The 17,670-nt window shown below is 40.1% G+C and overlaps 1 protein-coding gene across 2 annotated transcripts in view; it reads left to right on the top strand.

The window, feature by feature from the left end:
• The window catches only part of TMEM167A (transmembrane protein 167A), a 29,299-nt gene extending 12,754 nt beyond the window's left edge, over positions 1 to 16,545 (top strand). Inside the window, exons 1-4 of one of the 2 annotated variants that reach the window (XM_038401667.2) lie at positions 4,055 to 4,093; positions 5,109 to 5,218; positions 9,631 to 9,665; positions 16,123 to 16,545. In XM_038401667.2, coding sequence (XP_038257595.1) covers positions 4,070 to 4,093; positions 5,109 to 5,218; positions 9,631 to 9,665; positions 16,123 to 16,193 — 240 coding nt within the window. In that variant the 5' untranslated portion in view covers positions 4,055 to 4,069 and the 3' untranslated portion in view covers positions 16,194 to 16,545. Of the gene's footprint in view, positions 1 to 4,054; positions 4,094 to 5,108; positions 5,219 to 9,630; positions 9,666 to 16,122 lie in introns of those variants that run through there. The other variant, XM_038401669.2, reaches the window with a different exon arrangement.
• Positions 16,546 to 17,670: the final 1,125 nt, after the last annotated feature.

The following is a 17,670-nucleotide window of genomic DNA, read 5'->3' as shown; positions in this document are numbered from 1 at the left end:
AATTAGATTTTCATTAAATTAAATATGATTGAGTAATTCTATCTACAGAGTACCCCCCATGTTTATTTTGCTAGTGCAAAAATCTGAATTTAGTATCTCCACCTTTTCAGTTTTTTATATGCCACAGTATTTTGTATTGATAACGCACAACTACATTGTAAAAGTCAGGAGAATTAGGAGGTTTGGTATCTGGGGAGGTCTGGGAGGCAACTGGTTCAACTTCACCAGAGGTAACAATAATTGGCACATTAGAGTAGATGGGGCTCCCAGCAGATAACACCATCTTATCTATCTTGATGTACACCTTCCTTTAGTGCAATGGTGGGCAACCTACAGCCCATCAGGGTAATCTACTGACAGGCCACTGGACAGTTTGTTTACATTTGCACGGCGACCTGCAGCTCCCATTGGCCGAGATTCGCCGTTCCCGGCCAATGGGAGCTTTTTCTAGTTCAGCTGAGGCAGCTGGTGCATCAGGATCCCTTGTTCTGTCTTGGGGCTTTGGTGTGCCCCAGTGTCCTCAGGGCTGGCTGCCATGGTGTTTACATAAGGACTCTGATATGAATATATTTGAAACATTTAAATTACAATGTATTTTATCTTAACTATTGTATATATTCATCTGAGTATCTCTAATGTCTCTCTCAGTACTGTGGCACCTGAGAGCAAACAGATTTGCCTAAAGCAGACGATCAGTTTGAAAGATTTTCTTTCTGTATGTTTTCCTTGTGTGGTATGCTGTGATATGCTATGGATTTCTTAACTATTATTGTATTACTTGATATGTTCAGGGAAGTAATGCTAGGCCATTTTTCTGACTATCGTTTTGGGAAAATTTTTCAAAGACTGCTGCTCTTGCAAATTTCACCTAAAGCATTAACAGCCTCATTGCCCTAGATGATGTGATAATAGTCCACAAATATTTAGAGACATTCACAAGGAGAGAGGAATAATTTAGTGTAGTACAAGAGAGTATGGATACTGGGGCCTTCTCTGTATTGTGAATTTGCTCCGATTCCTGTAAATGCTTACCAGCCACAGATGTACAAAACACAAGCACAGACAAGGAAAGCCACAATGTGCACTGGTTTAGCTTTCCTTGTTTAAAATCAGGATAAGCTCTACCAGAGCAAATTCCTTGTCTACCAATGCAGCTGTATCCATGGCTCGCCATCAGTTAGGAGTGTGCCCTCAATCCTGAATTGTAGACAAGGCCTAGGAGTAATGTTACAGCACCAGTTCTTCCCTTCTGAGTTTTCTTTATAATAGGACACAGGCTCATCTGACCCTATATAAGCCAGTTACTAGCATGTAAAGTTTTAAAGGTAGGGCAGTATTTTAGGTCACGTGACCCCAATTCAGCCAATTAGATTTAGTAATCCCAACATATATGTAATAACTGTAATATTAAAAATATATAGTTAAGCTATTTGGAAAAGGAATCCCAAATAATATGTGTTTTGTTATAGTAGCTTTTAATTTTACGGTGTCAGCACTTGTATTTAAAATTCCCTTTTCTATTAGTTTGACTTAGCCATAAAAATTCCTTCAGAGCTGAAACCTGAAACTCCAGGGATGAATTTTCATTACCAGTTTTTAAGAAGTTATGACTTTTTTAAATTGTACAGTAATGTTTTTAAAATGTACATATTTGTCATTTTAAATCATGTATGTATTTGTAACTCAAAGCCTTTTTTAAAATGGAATTTTTGTAGTATTTAATATATTAGTGCCTTAAGCTATTAACATGGGGAACAATTTAAAAGTTCCACAGCTGAGGCCTCAATATGAGCTATTGCACCTCTTCATTGATTATTGGCAATTAAAATGCTATGAGCAATATAAATGTAAACTAGGATAAACTGTGGACAATGAACCAAATCTGAATACCCGGGCTTGATGCATAGGGATTTCACAGGGGCTGAAGGAAGGAATTCCTCCTTCCACACTGTAGAGCATCAACTGAGCCACCCTGCTGGAATCTCTCCCCCAAATGTGAATGATTAGTACGTACCTGAGGATGCACCTAGCTTGACCTAAAAAGCTATTCTGTGGAGAATCACAGGTAACCTCTCACAGCGCTGTGCCTTGGCTTTCAGATTTTTGCTTTCTATTGAATCCAGGTCCTTCTGCTCTTCCAGAGTGAGGATTAGCTAGGTTTGATTCCTGATCTTTCTCCCTTAGCCAGGTAAAGATGAGAATTGAGCAGCGGTAGAACATGTATGTCTTTGTATACTTCTGGGGGAATTCTGCTCATGCACAGAATTCATGTCCCCCACAGATTTTTCTCCCCCTGCAGAATAATACATTTTGCTGGGAAGGCATTGCAATTACAACTTTCGCCCACCAGGGTCTGATGTGGTGCCAGAAGAGAGGGCAGCCAACTCAAGGTTGGAGCAGCCAGCCAGGGAGAGGGAGGGGAAGAGGCTGCCTTCCTCACAGCGCCCTGCCTGCAGGGTCAGGTGAGGAAGCACAGGATATGGGGGGGGGGGATAGACAGAACAGGCTACATGTGGTTGCTGGGGGTCACATAGACTGGGGTTCAGAAGGGCTAGTGGTGGGGGGACAGACTGGGGGGGACAGGAGCTAGTGGAGGACAGGACTGAACCAGGGGCTGAATGGGTGTGGGGGTGCATGGAAACATGGGGATGGAGGAGAGGGTGCAAGGACACATGGGGATGGGAACAGGGACAGATGTGCCTAACTGAATGAGAGAGGCTGGGTCAGCCAGGGTCTGCATGGGGAGACTCCAACTCCCTATCCATCCTTCCACTGCCAAAAAAAAACCTCTCTTCCATACTCCTCCAATCAGTACCCAACAACCCGCCAGGTTCACTCCCAGGCTCCCACTCAGCAATTACTTCCCTCTCCCTCAACTCCTCCTTTACCCCTTACTCCCTCAATCCTTTGCACTGCTTCTGAGGAGTGCAAGAAATATTTTTCTGTATTGTTGTTTAAATGAATTATTACTCAGTTGTGTATTAATATGCCTTGTAAGGAATCTGTTTGTCAAAAAACATTTCCTGAGTCTTTTCTGCTGTCTGTACTGTTACAGATATACTTGCTGATAGGTATTTTGAAATAAATTACCAAAATAATTGAAACTGGGGTGAGTATATTGTTGTTTTGAAAATTAAGATATGCCATATGTTAAAATATTGTGCGCACAATTTTATCATTTTTTTTTGGCACAGAATTACACCAGGAGTACTTGTGGCAGTGGAAAGAAAGTGCCATGGCAGTTCTTGACCCCTATGGCATTTTTAATAGTAGCACTGATGAGATCTTAATGAATCCTATCCAGTTCTCTGCTAGAAGATTGAGACTGCAACATGAAGGCACACAATAAGTGTTGAGTACATACAGATACAGTATTAACTAGTCTTTTATAATGAAGCCTCCTGGGTCCAACAGGAGGAAAAACAGGTATTCAGACAGCAATCTTTCAGGGACCTAAAACCCCAGAAGGAAGGAAAAACTTAATTCTTTACTTGTTTTGTCCTTTCTGGAGTTGAGAATAAATAAGAATTTAGAGCTTAAAGAAAAAAGGCAATTAGCAATAAGCAGTTTTCTAATATACTTCCTACAATTATCTTCAGTGAAACAGCATATGCTATTGAGTTAATCCAAGTACTAGCTGAGCAATATTAAGTAGGAAGCAATAAAACTACAGTCTCAGATAGGTGAAACATTTGCACATTGTAAAAAGAAGTTAAATAATTTGAATCTGACACTATTAATCACAAGCAAGAGGCTGACAAACGTCTTTTTAGAAAATGTAACTTCCTGTGAGCCCACTACAAAGAAAAATGCACCACAGAGGTTGCTAGTGTTTTATTAATTGAACCATAGTGGCTTGGCACTTGCAGCAAATTAGCATCAGTATAAATAATGTACTTGCTTATGGAAATATAGAAAGTCATAACTGAAGGTTTGCTTTCCCTGCATAGCATCTGCAGTTTCATAAAGGGTGCTACATATCTCATGCCAGCAATGGTAATCACAGTCTCTGGTTTGTGAATAGATAACACAATGTCCAGACAACATACTGAGAAATTAAGTGCACAAGATGAATTTGCTGTGGCTTATCAATGTAAGTCAGACTAATAAACTTGGTAATTTTATATTTCATTGTTTGTTTTTTTTAACCTATAGTAAATGGTTTTAAATAAATATTTCCCAGAGACAAGAACCGATTCTCAAGAATCGGTCCGGGTTCTTATGGCCTTTAGGCAGTTAATTAAAATCCCATCCAAGTGTTAGATGTTTACATCCCAGTATCTTAATTAAAATACTGTGCCTTATTTGTGCAATATTTACTATACAATGAATGCCTTGAGACATGTTATTTATATGAACGCCATCTTTTGAGTTTCAGAGAAAAAGATAATTTGAAAATGGTAACTGATTAACACTGATATGGCTTTAAAAGACCACAACTGAGTAATGCTTTTAGTTTATTTTATGGGGTTTTTTTAAATGATTGTACTAATGTAAATTAATTGCATGTATTCTGCAGAAGATCTTTTTTATGCAGACTGCTGATCTTGATAAAATAATAGATGAAAATTTTAATGGCTGAATGGTTTTGTTTTAGTGGCAAATCCCATTTTTGATGCCCCTCCACATAATTTGTGCCTTTTATTCTAGGGCTATCACTGCTTTAATTGTCAGTCTTTTCCCCCTCTTTCATCACCTACTGATGCAAATCACAGTTTCATTTACTTTTTGGCTGAGAGTATCTGTACTTTTTGGTGTCTGTATTCTTTAAATCTGAGGATGCAATTTAGGGGTTTCTCTGAATCAGCTTGGAAACAGGTGTTGGAGAAAAAAAGTAAAGTACACGCGTCCCCCACCCCATACCAAATGAGTGTGAATAAATGCTGAGTTGGGAACTAAAAATCTTGATATCACTTAGGCATTGTACATTGCATATGGCTGATACAATCCCAGTGAACCAGAATTGTTTAGAAGAGCACCCGTTTTTTAAATGAGTATTGTCTACTTGCTCTCTGTTTTGTGTGTGTGTTTAGAAGGGGTAGTGGGAGACCTTGAAATGGCTTGTAATGCAAAAGTGTAATTGGGGTTTTTTTAACTTTCTTTTTTAGTCTGCAATCTTCAACTTTCAGAGCCTACTGACAGTAATCTTGCTGCTCATATGTACCTGTGCTTATATCAGATCCTTGGCTCCCAGCTTACTGGACAAAAATAAAACTGGGTATGTTCATAAGTCTAGTTGCTTCTAAAAAAGTATTATAGATTGTCTGCTCACTTTGTAATGAACTGCGTATATCATTTGTGTTTTCACACAAGATGTTTAAGATAGATTGAAATTTTGGTACTAGGCATTTAAATAATCTTTACATACTTCAAATGTAAGTCAATAGTGTTGTAGTTTGCTCATCCTTACAGAAGATTTTTCTCATCTTAAAATTAAAAATGCTGCTGACATAAATGGGTATCTCATAAAATGAAGAGGATGAAATGGCATTTGCAAGTAACCATGGAATTTTATAGTCAAGATTTTTATTATATAAAACAAACCCCAGCAAATCTTGCCTGTAGAACTATTCTGTAGATTTTTAGCTTTCTGCCTGAACAGGTGCTTATTAACTTCAACTCTCAGAAATTCGCTATAGAAAAAACTTATTTGGTCATCTATCAATTTTTCTACTTCCATTTATTCTCACAGATGTGCATGTATTATGTCTGTGTGGTTTTTAAGGTGGGGATGGAAAAAAGGGGGAGAACCTTTTATTATAGTTCTATTAAATTTAGTCTTTGAGGGTACAAGTATGAAGGAAAATAGTACCAGAGATAGTTAAACCTTTAACTAGAAATTCAGGTTAAAACGAATTTTCAAAATATTTTTAGAAATATCAAACAAAGCCTCGTTATCTCCATAAAAGTGAATAGTTTCTCATCATGCTATTTTAATATTTTTCAAAGATAAGGAACTTGCCTCAGAACCAGTGTTGCCTCTAAGCTGCACACCTGCATGGCTGTACAAGAGTAACGCACTTGATTAGTAGAGCCGCGCACATCCAGCGACTTATGTTCAGATGCCCTTCCCCTGTTGCTGTTCTGCCGCGCTGCTCCTGCTTTCTGCCTTGGAGCCCTTGGCCAGCTGCTCCCAGGAACCTCCCTGTTGCTGTGCAGAGGGGGAGAGGCGCTGATGTCAGGGTGTCCCCCTCCCCCACCCATGTACCCCATCTCTGCAGAGCAGGGGTGGGGGGACAGGGCTTGGGAGTTAGAGCCGCTGGCAGCCGCTGCACTCTGAATGAGCCTTCAGACTGGTGAATGCGGCTGTGCTTAAAGAGACAGTGCATGGTCTTTCATGCACTTTCCCAGCAGCCCCCACACACACGCACAGTCTGCCTCTCCCCCCCTCGCGCACACTCTCACACGCACACACAGTCTCTGTCTTGCATGCACGTGCACACATACTGTCTCACACGCACACACTGTGTGCGTCTCTCTCTCTCACACACACACACACACACACACCACCCCTTCCAACACAAACTTGTGTTGTTGTTACTTCTTGGTACTTCCTGCAATGCACGTATATTCTCTGAAGTTTTATTCTTGCAAAGTGCTGTTATTTTTGTTTTTTGGCTGGCCTATGCATTTCATCATTTTATTTCTCTCTTATGCTTAAATTTAATTCTTTGAGTAGTGAGTTCTAAAATGCCTAACCTGTCCTGGCTGGAGTAATTATTCCTATGGTAACTTTTCAAAATATATATATTATGTCTAGGTTTTTTGTTTCTACTGGTGGCGTATATCTGCACATTACCTTGATATTGGTGCACATAACAAAATTCACTCCGCACAAGGATGGAAAAAATTAGATGGAACATTGCTTAGAATAACTTTGGAAATTTCCTACTCTCCAAACATGCAATTGGATTTTGCTATTGTTGTCCTCCTTTGACTGCCAACATGGTATTCAGAGTAGCAGCCGTGTTAGCCTGTATTTGCAAAAAGAAAAAGAGTACTTGTGGCACCTTAGAGACTAGCAAATTTATTTGAGCATAATTCGTGAGCTACAGCTCACTTCATCAGATGCATTCAGTGGTATTGTTCACTTTGAGTCTTAAAGTCTGGTTCTATTCTGGAAAATGACAGTTTGAAAAGGGCGCTAACCTATTCAACAAATTTTCTCCATCTGTGTACACAAAGTCATATCAGTATTTATATTAGTATTTATTACTTATTTCTGTTAATATTGCAGGGCCAACCATTGTGGGAAAATGAGCTGGATTCTGTTTTGGTTGCTTCTCAACAGAATGGTAAATGAGGTACCAATTGCTGGGTTAAATTCTGCCCTCGTTTACACACGTGCAACCCCATTCATCAATTATGTTTGAGCCAGGAAGAGTAGAGCTTGATATTTATATCCTATATTGAGTTTGCAGGGCTGTCATTTAAAAATACCATCTTTTTGCTTGAAAATACAGCCAATTTGATCTGATTTGAGAACAATAACTACATATTATCCTGCTGTTTCTACATTTACTTTTCAGAACGGACCATTTTTTAACTAATTCTTTACTAATGATTTACTCTGCAATGCATCCAATGAAGTTAGCTGTAGCTCTCGAAAGCTTATGCTCAAATAAATTTGTTAGTCTCTAAGGTGCCACAAGTCGTCCTTTTCTTATCAAACTGGGGTTTTCTTTTAACTTGTACTTGAATGTCTATATAAGAAGATGCACTAGCCTTTTCCATTTATCTGTCCTTACACAAGAAAATCGTACCATTACCATTGAGATGAGGGATTTTTCTTGACATTAATAAAGAAGGGAAGACATGAAGATTTACTGAAAGATTTTATTTTTTATCTGAGTTTCTGCTTATGGAGGATAAGACAATGTCAATGAGGTGAACACAGTAAAAAGTTAGAATATTTATTTTACTGATTAAAATTCTAGTGCTGTTTTTGGCATGTAATACTTCCTTTAATCTGAAGCTACTATGTTTACTCTTGAAGCAAATCTCTCTCAAGTACAATAGAACTGTCTTTATACACCAAGAATGTTTTCAAAGGGTGCTGTCACAGTGGATGACTTAAGCGTTTGATCTGTAGGGTTATATTTACATAGATGTTGGAAGTGCCATTTTATTTTTGTTATATAAAATATTGAATACTTTGTACTAGAAAATGAAATGTCATTGCTTCTGGGCCAACACTTAGTTTCCTGAAAGTTAGATATTTACAAAGAACTAATGTACTGTAAAACCCCTGTCCCTTAATGCTAGAATATTCCATGCTTAGTTTGGAATGTCTAGACATACTGGATAAAATGAATTCTAGTGATATTTCATCTTACCACAGAAAAGTATGTACTTCATTATGCCTGCTCCAAATTAGGACCAGCAAAGTATTACTATTTCCTGTTCACTACTCTTTAGAAATGATCAGCAGTAATATTTATTCGCTACATTTCTGTACTAAGAAAGAAAATTTGCATATGTTGAGTCACTGTTACTTTAAATACAATCTCATCTTTGATGGATGGGAGATGATACAGCAAAGTGATATAATATACCCCCATAGCCTTTAAGAAGCCCCTTGTATTTGCTGCTGGCTTTTCTCTTTGACAAAATAGTATTGAACTGTATCTAGCTACCGCAGCAAAACAAACTTTTAAAAACCTTTTCCTCCTCTGAAGTATTTTGAGTAGTCCCATGTGCCATGTCCTTCCTGTACAATGGTCTTTCTGATATCATTTGGGATGATGGGATGGAAAAAATTCCATTTATCACCCACTTCAGGAGTTTTAAGCCTCTAAAAATGAAGCAATTTGTTTTCATCTGCAAACTTTTTAATAACAAACAACTCTGTCATTTCAATTAAGTACAGTACATTCTTCCCCTCAAGTCATCAGTTTTAAGTGATATCTTACTTGCGGAGCCAAAGCTTTTAAATTGTGTGTCACCTATACTCTGCCACTCTTCTGAACATGCCTTTGGACATATTGTTAAATCACAGTTCAATAAAGAAGTAAAGGAAAAGCCTGTAAAAGGCTTAACTTAAAGGAACCCTGTCAAGGTAAAATTTGGCCCTATATCTAGATTTTCAGAAAACTTTGTGGAAAACAACACCAATAATAATGCTTCCATGATCAATTAATTTCCAACGAAAACTGATTTGTTTAAATGTAAACTTTCCTCTCTTGTGTTTGCAACACAAAAGGTGTAGCATTGTTACATATGAACCTATGAAAGATACTTTCTCCATTTTTATTGCCTAACCTGAGAGGAATGCAGAGTAAAGAACATAAATAGTGAAAATAATTAGATATCAAAAAACCATTAGGAGATGGTTATGTGAGCAAATACTGTGCAAGTTTCCCCTAACAGGTTGGCAGAGCACCATTTCTACCCTGGCACTTTGTTGGCAGAGACTGCCACTTGTGTTGGTGTTTTGGGAGGGCAAGCAAAGGATGAGTTGATCAAATTAAACATTTGAAGTCTTCAGAGGTGAAAAGTTAGTGCTCTAATGCACTGTTTCCGTATGGAGAAAAAACTTAAATAGTAAATCATGCATCAAATGTCATTTAAATTATTTTAAATTATCATATTAAATGTAGAACTTTAACAACTTTTTATATATCTATACAGATTATTGGGCATATTCTGGAAGTGTGCCAGGATTGGTAAGTGTGTTTTTTCTCCTTGACTCTGATAGCTAGCTCAAACTCTTTCCATAATATACAATATTATTACAGTGATTATATCTGTATGTAGACATGAAAAATATATACTCATATATCAGCTTAAAAATGCAGGATGGTATGAGATCCTGTGGGATTTTGCAGGACTGGTTTTGTGATTGCAGGTTTCTCTACTGCTAAGTGGACTTGTTACTGAGTGCTTATTAATTGTTAAATTTACAAAATCCTTTGGACTAGGACTTATTAATTCCTTATATTACATATTATTTCTTTTGATTTATAATAAATGTGTGCAAAAATTACCTATATTAAGAGTTATTGCCCATCAGAAATTCTAACTGTAAATGTCTGGCTTTGGGCAGTAATTTCTCATAATAATAATAATAATAAAGGGACCTGGAATTTTTCATGTATTCTATTTTATCATAAATAACCTTTTTCATTCCCCTTCTTGGTTAGCCTCTCTACTCTTTTCAACTATTCTTGAAAAGCCATTTGTGCCAAATGGCAAGTATAAAGAGCTTGGTCAGCTGTTTTTATGACTTAGAGGGAAATTTCCACTTTAATTTAAGTCATAATTAATTTAACCTTCCATGATGCCAGTTGTGGTTAACTTTATATTTCAAATGTCTTTTGGGGAAATGGTACAGCTCAGTGGCAGTTCTGTCTGGGTGTGCTAAGTAAAGAACAATCCGGTATACTTTTCTTCTGTGAATAAAGTATTTAAAAGAAAAATGAAATGCTAAAGTTTAGATTATAAATATGCATATAGCCAACATATACTTATTTGTAAAAAGAAAAGGAGTACTTGTGGCACCTTAGAGACTAACAAATTTCTGTTTGTTAAGTGGAAAATTTTTAAATTTGTTAGTCTCTAAGGTGCCACAAGTACTCCTTTTCTTTTTGTGAATACAGACTAACACGGCCGCTACTCTGAAACCTATACTTATTTGTGTAGTTCTTGCTAGTTGCCACTCAAGCTTAAATGAAAACTAATTGTTCCCATTTTTCTTTGTCTAGTTATTTAAATGCTAAGACTTATTTCTCACTATAAACTAAGTGCTGGTGTTGTCTATCTTGCCTAAATGAGAGGTCAGTTATGGTACTGACAGCAGGAAACTCAGTGTTGGAGACAGCAAACAATTTTCTTTTCTAATTCAACACAGTGGAACACTTGCAATCAAAACTTGAATCATTCAAATATTTGGTTGAATTATTTTTCTGCAGCCCAGTGTCTCTCACAATTCTGAACCTGTGGATTGCTCTTCTCTCTCTGCAGCTCATGGAGGTGAAACAGTGTCTTGGTGTCATTCAATCGGGCCACACTCAGTTTGCTCCTACTTGCTGCAGTTTCTCTGCCTCCACAGCAGCAGACAGTGGTGGTTTCTTTTTGCTCCCACCCTTGCTCCTATTTTAATTTCTCTGCCCTGGTTTTTGGGCAATGGGGAGCAGTGTTCTCCCACCTTGATGTTCCTCTTGCCTAGGTTGGTTAACCTGTTGAGCTATAACCGTTCCTGAGCTTCCACTGCAACATCTACCTGCAGGCTCTTTTTTGCCTGATAGGTATGGCAGAACAGCTAAGAAATCACCAGGTCAAATCCAAGCATTGCTCTATATATGAGGCAGCTTTCCCATGCTCAGCAGATGGCGAGTTGTGTCCAGCCTGTACCCAGCCTTCATCCTTACCTCCATTAGGTCGTGGGGCTCCGAGTCAGCAGGCAGGTGGAGTGGCTGCTCTGGTGGGTAGGAGACAACGCCAATGAAACAAAAATGGACTAGGAACCCCAGCACAGAGCAGGGAGAGGCTCCAAAAGCAAGGAGGATCTGTACCACTCAATTCAGGAGGTAACTCCTAAGAGTCCCCTGCAGTACAAAGAAGTTAGGTTTGTGGGGCTGCCAGTTCCTTCCCTCCCTTTAAGTTTTAAAGTGGATCTTGAGTGCCCTGAACAAAGAAGCAGAGATTCTAATCAGTCTCCCTCCCTCCCAAGCAGATGAGGAGGGCTCTGACAACAAATTCCCCCCTTGCTGTGGGAATGGGACCTAGTGGGGCAGAATTTTGAGACAGACCTCTCGAGAGGTCACCAGGGCTCTATGGAAGCCAAGCTGTAAAAGGCCTCGCCAAAGTAACAGCAGAGCGTCTGCGCTCCCAATGTGCGCTAAAAAGCTTTTAAAAAAAAATGTAAAAGGTTAAAATTCTCCTTCTCCTCTGACGAAGGTGAGCTTTCTGGATCTGATTCCTGAACAGACACTGAGGATAAGCCTCAGTAAATTCCTCCCTTGAGGCTGCAATACCTCTTCAGTCTTCCTTCGACGAAGGGATTAAGAATGAGTGGAATAAGCCTAATAAGAGCAAGTTTAAGGAAAACAAAAATGACCTCAGACTCTTTAATAATCAAAAACCAAAGGGCTCTATTGCTGAGACACCGAAGGTTGACGCTATTGTAGCATCCGTCACTAGGGATATGGTTATCCCCTCAGAAGAGGAATCCTATCCTAAGGAACCCATGGATAGAAAGATGGAGTCCACTCTCAAAAAAGGGCTCTGAAGCCACCTCCTCCACCCTCCGAGCCGCCCTGGCAGTTAGCTGCTTTTGCAGGAGCATCTATTTCCTGACTGGAAGATTTCAATGCCCTTAATGAGAGAGCATCCTGACTTTTGCTCCACTTTAAAGAAAGTCTCCCTAGCAACAGCATTTGTAGCTGATGCCTCAATGGGTGCAGTGAGGTTTTTAACCCAAGTCTCAACTTTCACCTCAGTAGCCAGGCATCACCTATGGCTGTGTCCCTGGAAGGTAGATACGTGTTCTAAGTACTGTGCTGTTGCTGGTGGTTGGCCAGGTTTACAGGCTTCCTTCCTTCCTTTTGGCAAAAAGCTGAATAAGGTGTTTGCTGACAATGCAGCAAAATCCAAATGGTGTCCCCCTTCCCCACTAAGGACTCTCAAAATAGAATATAGACAGTGCTTCAGAGAGAACCACTCTTTTCGCTCCTCTTCCTCCAGAGGTACCAGAAAAGGGACAACAGATTCCCCAAGGAAAAACAGTAGAATCGAGATCCAAAGGGAAAGTCCAGAGGGACCTGCCATCCTAATCCACTTTATGACAACGGTCACATAGGCTTCTGCCTAATGCTGAAGTGAGGCAGGATTTCCCATTTCCTAGATAAATAGTTTTCATTGACCACAGACAAGTGGGTCAGGGAAATAGTGAGCCAGGGATATTCCTTCAAGCTGAGTCACCACCTCATCCATTCTTCATCCAGTCACCCATTTCCAACAACCCCTAAAACACAGTCTGATCCAGAACAAAATATCTCATCTTCCAGATTTGAGGGAACACTGACTCTCTCTCCCATAAGAAAGTTTCTCCAGGTTCTACTCCATTGCCTTCATTGTACAGAAGTACATGAGGGATATCAGGAAGTATTCTCAATCTCAAAATGCTCAATAAGTAGATGAAGAAAATTAAATTTTGGATGGATATCTTGACCTCTACTGAGACATCCCTGTCTCAGAAGGACGACTTCATTTCAGTATATCTAGTAGACATATATCTCTATATCCCCATCAGACTGCAATCACAGACTTCTGAGGCTTGCCTGCGGCAGGAAATATTATCAATACTGGACATTCCTGTTTTGCCTCACACAGCCCCCAGGTTTGTTTGGTTTTTTTTTTTTTTTTTACAAAGAGTTTGGTGGTGATAACAGTCAGACTCAGGTTTAACACAACTCACCTGTATTCTTTCCTGGATGACATCCTGATCAGAGCTCCATTGCAGTCAGCAGCATACAGGGCCATGTCTCAGACACTGAATATCCTCCATGCACACAACTTCATCTTCAGTGCCAAGAAAAGTTCTCTGATTCTATGCAGGAATTAATTTCTTGTGCCAAAGCTGCAGAGCCTATCGTACACTATGCCTCCAACTGCAAGGGACTCATGATGTTGTGCGTAGGGATCACTTCATCAACACAATTGCCCATCAGAAGTTTCATGCCTTCATACTAAAGATGTGGGACCACTCCCCAGAGCACATGAAAGATAAAGAATGGTTACGACACAGATGTGCAACTATCTGTATATACCAGTGTGGGCTCAGACATTGGTTTTTTGGTCTCCTGCAAGTTTTTATATTTCTTTTGTCTGAGAAAAATAGGTTAATAAAACATTTCAGCGCACTCACTGTGTGGTATGGTTTGGTTTGATTTCCTTCCCTTGGATTATGTTTCCTGACATGGTAAGTTGCATCTTGGCATTTCTGCTGTTCACCCCTTCCCCTCTTATATGAAGTCATGACATACTCGGTGTAGGAAAATGGCTTTGGAGATGTTTATATACTATTCTTATAAAATAAAATGTTAGAAGACATGCACAAATAGTTTTACCAAAATGATAGGTTTCAGAGTAGCAGCCGTGTTAGTCTGTATCCACAAAAAGAAAAGGAGTACTTGTGGCACCTTAGAGACTAACAAATTTATTTGAGCATAAGTTTTCATGAGCTACAGCTCACTTCATCGGATGCATGTAGTGGAAAATACAGTGGGGAGATTTTATATACACAGAGAACATGAAACAATGGGTGTTACCATACACACTGTAACAAGAGGATCAGGTAAGGTGAGCTATTACCAGCAGGGGGAGGAGCGGAACCTTTTGTAATGATGATCAAGGTGTGCCATTTCCAGCAGTTAACAAGAACAGCTGAGGAACAGTGGGGGGTGGGGGGGAGAAATAACATGGGGAAATAGTTTTACTTTGTGTAATGACTCATCCATTCCCAGTCTCTATTCAAGCCTAAGTTAATAGTATCCAGTTTGCAAATTAATTCCAGTTCAGCAGTCTCTCGTTGGAGTCTGTTTTTGAAGTTTTTTTGTTGAAGGATAGCCACCCTCAGGTCTGTAATCGAGTGACCAGAGAGATTGAAGTGTTCTCCAATTGGTTTTTGAATGTTATAATTCTTGACGTCTGATTTGTGTCCATTTATTCTTTTACGTAGACACTGTCCAGTTTGACCAATGTACATGGCAGAGGGGCATTGCTGGCACATGATGGCATATATCACATTGGTAGATGTGCAGGTGAACAAGCCTCTGATAGTGCTGCTGATGTGATTAGGCCCAATGATGGTGTCCCCGGAATAGATATGTGAACACAGTTGGCAACCGGCTTTGTTGCAAGGATAGGTTCCTGGGTTAGTGTATTTGTTGTGTGCTGTGTGGTTTTCTGGGTTTACAACAACCCAGTAAAGAGTCTGTGGGTGGAGGCCCTGGTGCAGAGCAGTAACTAGGAATTTTGGCACCTGGGGCAAGTAAGCATATTTGTGTCCCCTACCAGAGGCAATGCATGGGCGAGGGGGGCACATGGGGTCATGTGCTCCTCCAGATTTTTTTGGTTGCAGCCCCCCAACCCAGACAGACTGGGTGGTCCGCTGAGGTGAGTCAGGGGGTGTAGGTGATGCTCACTCCCTGAATCCCACTGTACTACGCTGCCTGGTGTCACTGCCCTGCTCTGGTCAGAGCATGCCCTAGGGGTGGTTTCAGTCAGATCCTGCCCCATGGGGCGAGACAGTTGGTTTGAGTCCTGCCTGGCATTCACACCACAGTGGCGGCTCCTGAGCTCTTGTGCAGTGGGGCTGGCTGGGCTTGGCTCTCTGCTGTGGGCATTGCAACCTTCAGGCTTGCAGCGCTGCTCAGTTTTGGCCCTGCCCCCCTGACTGGACCAAATGTGTGAGAGTGGAGTTGTGACCTGGCTCATGGGGTTGCAGTGCCACTCACTCAAATGTGACCTACCCAGATTCCTGGCATCATGACGACTGGGCCAAACCTGAACGGTGCTGGGACACCAGAGGTTGCAGTGCCTGAACCAGGGAGGTGAACCCAGCCAGCCCTGTGGGACCAGGAGCTGCCACATGCTCCTTTGAAACATTCTGGCAACCCAATTTTTGGGTCCTGACCCACAAGTTGAGAAACGCTGGTGTAGAGGGTGTAATGGGAGGAAGCATGGCCAAGCACTGATGAGCTACATCTGTTCTCAACGGCTATAGGGAATTGCTTTAAGCTAATATGTGCTGGGACAGAGCTAGGCAGAGATTTGGGGAACCATAACTGGCTTCTTGCTGACCTTCTCTCTGTTTTGCCAAGTGGACTTTGGATGCAGCAGCAAATCTGCCTCTATCTTTTACTTATAATTTTCCCCTTCTCCACGCTCTCTTCCACCTTCCTTCAACATCCTAAAGTAGCTACATTCACATCCTTACAATTCTTTCAAGAGTAACTATTGAATATAATTTTCTATTTTACTAGTTTAAACAAGATTGTACTCATTGTATCATACATTATATATCAATATATTATATTAAGCCAGAACCAGTTAGATATAATGTCTGCCTGCTCCTGTGGTGACATCTGGTCAGTAATTCACTTTAATTCTTTCCACCAGGTGAACGGAAGAGTCCATATGTAGCTGTGTGCTGTATAGTGATGGCTTTCAGCATTCTGTTTGCACAGTAGCAACTGAAGAATGTCAAGAATATCAAGCTAGTGGCTTAACGGACTTTGGGCAGCAAAATAGATAAACATATTCTAACCCCTCTATCTCTTTGTTGCGTGTATTGGATGGGCCATACTTTTGGCAAGCGTTTCCTTTTTTTTTTTTTTTTTGTGGACCACGGTGTACAGTTTAACAATGTAATTCTGGAATTGAAGACCTGTATTTTGATTACGTAACATTTATTTAGTAGTATTGATACTGATGTGTTAAATTCTGCAAAAGTCATTGACATGCATCATATATTGGATTTCAGAGTGGTTATTTTTAAGCCATGCAGTTGAAAACAAAGTTAATAAATATACATCAGTTTGAGAGGTCTTTTTCTGTGTGTTTAAAAAGACATTCTTACAACAGGGAGACCTGATAGGAATAAAAAATCCACATGATCATAAAGTATGATTACAGAAATGCATTCAGTTCACTATGAATTCATTTAATGAATTCCTGTGTATTTCATGGCCCACACGTGTATGTACACTAATCATAATACCTCTGGTTTAAATGACAGCTGCATTTTTAATACTTTAAAAAATTTCCTATACAAATATGCAGTAATAATCAATGCAGTCTTATCAAATTTAAAAAGAAACTTCTCTACAGTTAAAGGCTATAATCATTGCAAATCATGTAGCTTTGCATTTAACTACCTGATTAGAATACACAAAGCTCAAACCAGTAGGTGTGTAAACTGTACATATACATTTTTAGAAGGTAAAGTTCTCCAAATATTTTCAATACTGTACCACAAAGGAATTCTAATGACTGTACAGTTGAGTATTAATGAGCTGTTCAGTACATCAACCTTTCTAAACTGAAGATTTTATGTAATCTAGCCATTCATTTAACTGTTTCAGCAGCCTTGTAAGTGCCAGTGTTCTAAAGCAGAGGTGGGCAAACTACACAGTCCGTGGACCGTCCTGTCCAGGCCTTGAGCTCCTGACTGAGGAGGCTAGCCCCCCTCTGCCGTAGCCATGCAGGTAGTGCGGCTGGCTCCAGCAGGGCGTTGCGGCTGCTGTCGGGATGGGGAACAGTGGGGTTGGATAGGCGTGAGAATCCCGGAGAGCCTGTCAGGGGGTGAGGGCAGTCAGGGAAGAGGGGAGGTTGGATGGGTTGGAGGTTCTGAGAGGGGTGGAAAGTGGGGGGGGGGAAGATAGGGGGCAAGGGCCAGGCTGTTTGGGGAGGCACAACCTTCTCTAACCAGACCTCCAAACACTTTCGTAACCCCAATGTGGCCCTCAGGCCACAAAGTTTGCCCACCCCGTTCTAAGGGATAAGAAAAGCTACTGTAATTAAATTAACTGCTGCATATTAATACTTGCATTTTGGGTTTATTCCAAATTTATGAAAGCTTTAGTCTTTAAAAAACTATCTAGAAACTTATTTTGATAGCATGCCTGAAAGGCATATTTATACTTCATGACATTTTTGCCTGCATCT

This window comes from Dermochelys coriacea, chromosome 5 (assembly GCF_009764565.3).
Source record: "Dermochelys coriacea isolate rDerCor1 chromosome 5, rDerCor1.pri.v4, whole genome shotgun sequence".
Lineage (NCBI taxonomy): Eukaryota > Metazoa > Chordata > Testudines > Dermochelyidae > Dermochelys > Dermochelys coriacea.
The sequence above is the reverse complement of the archived record's forward strand: the minus strand, read 5'-3'. Positions and strand labels throughout refer to the sequence as shown.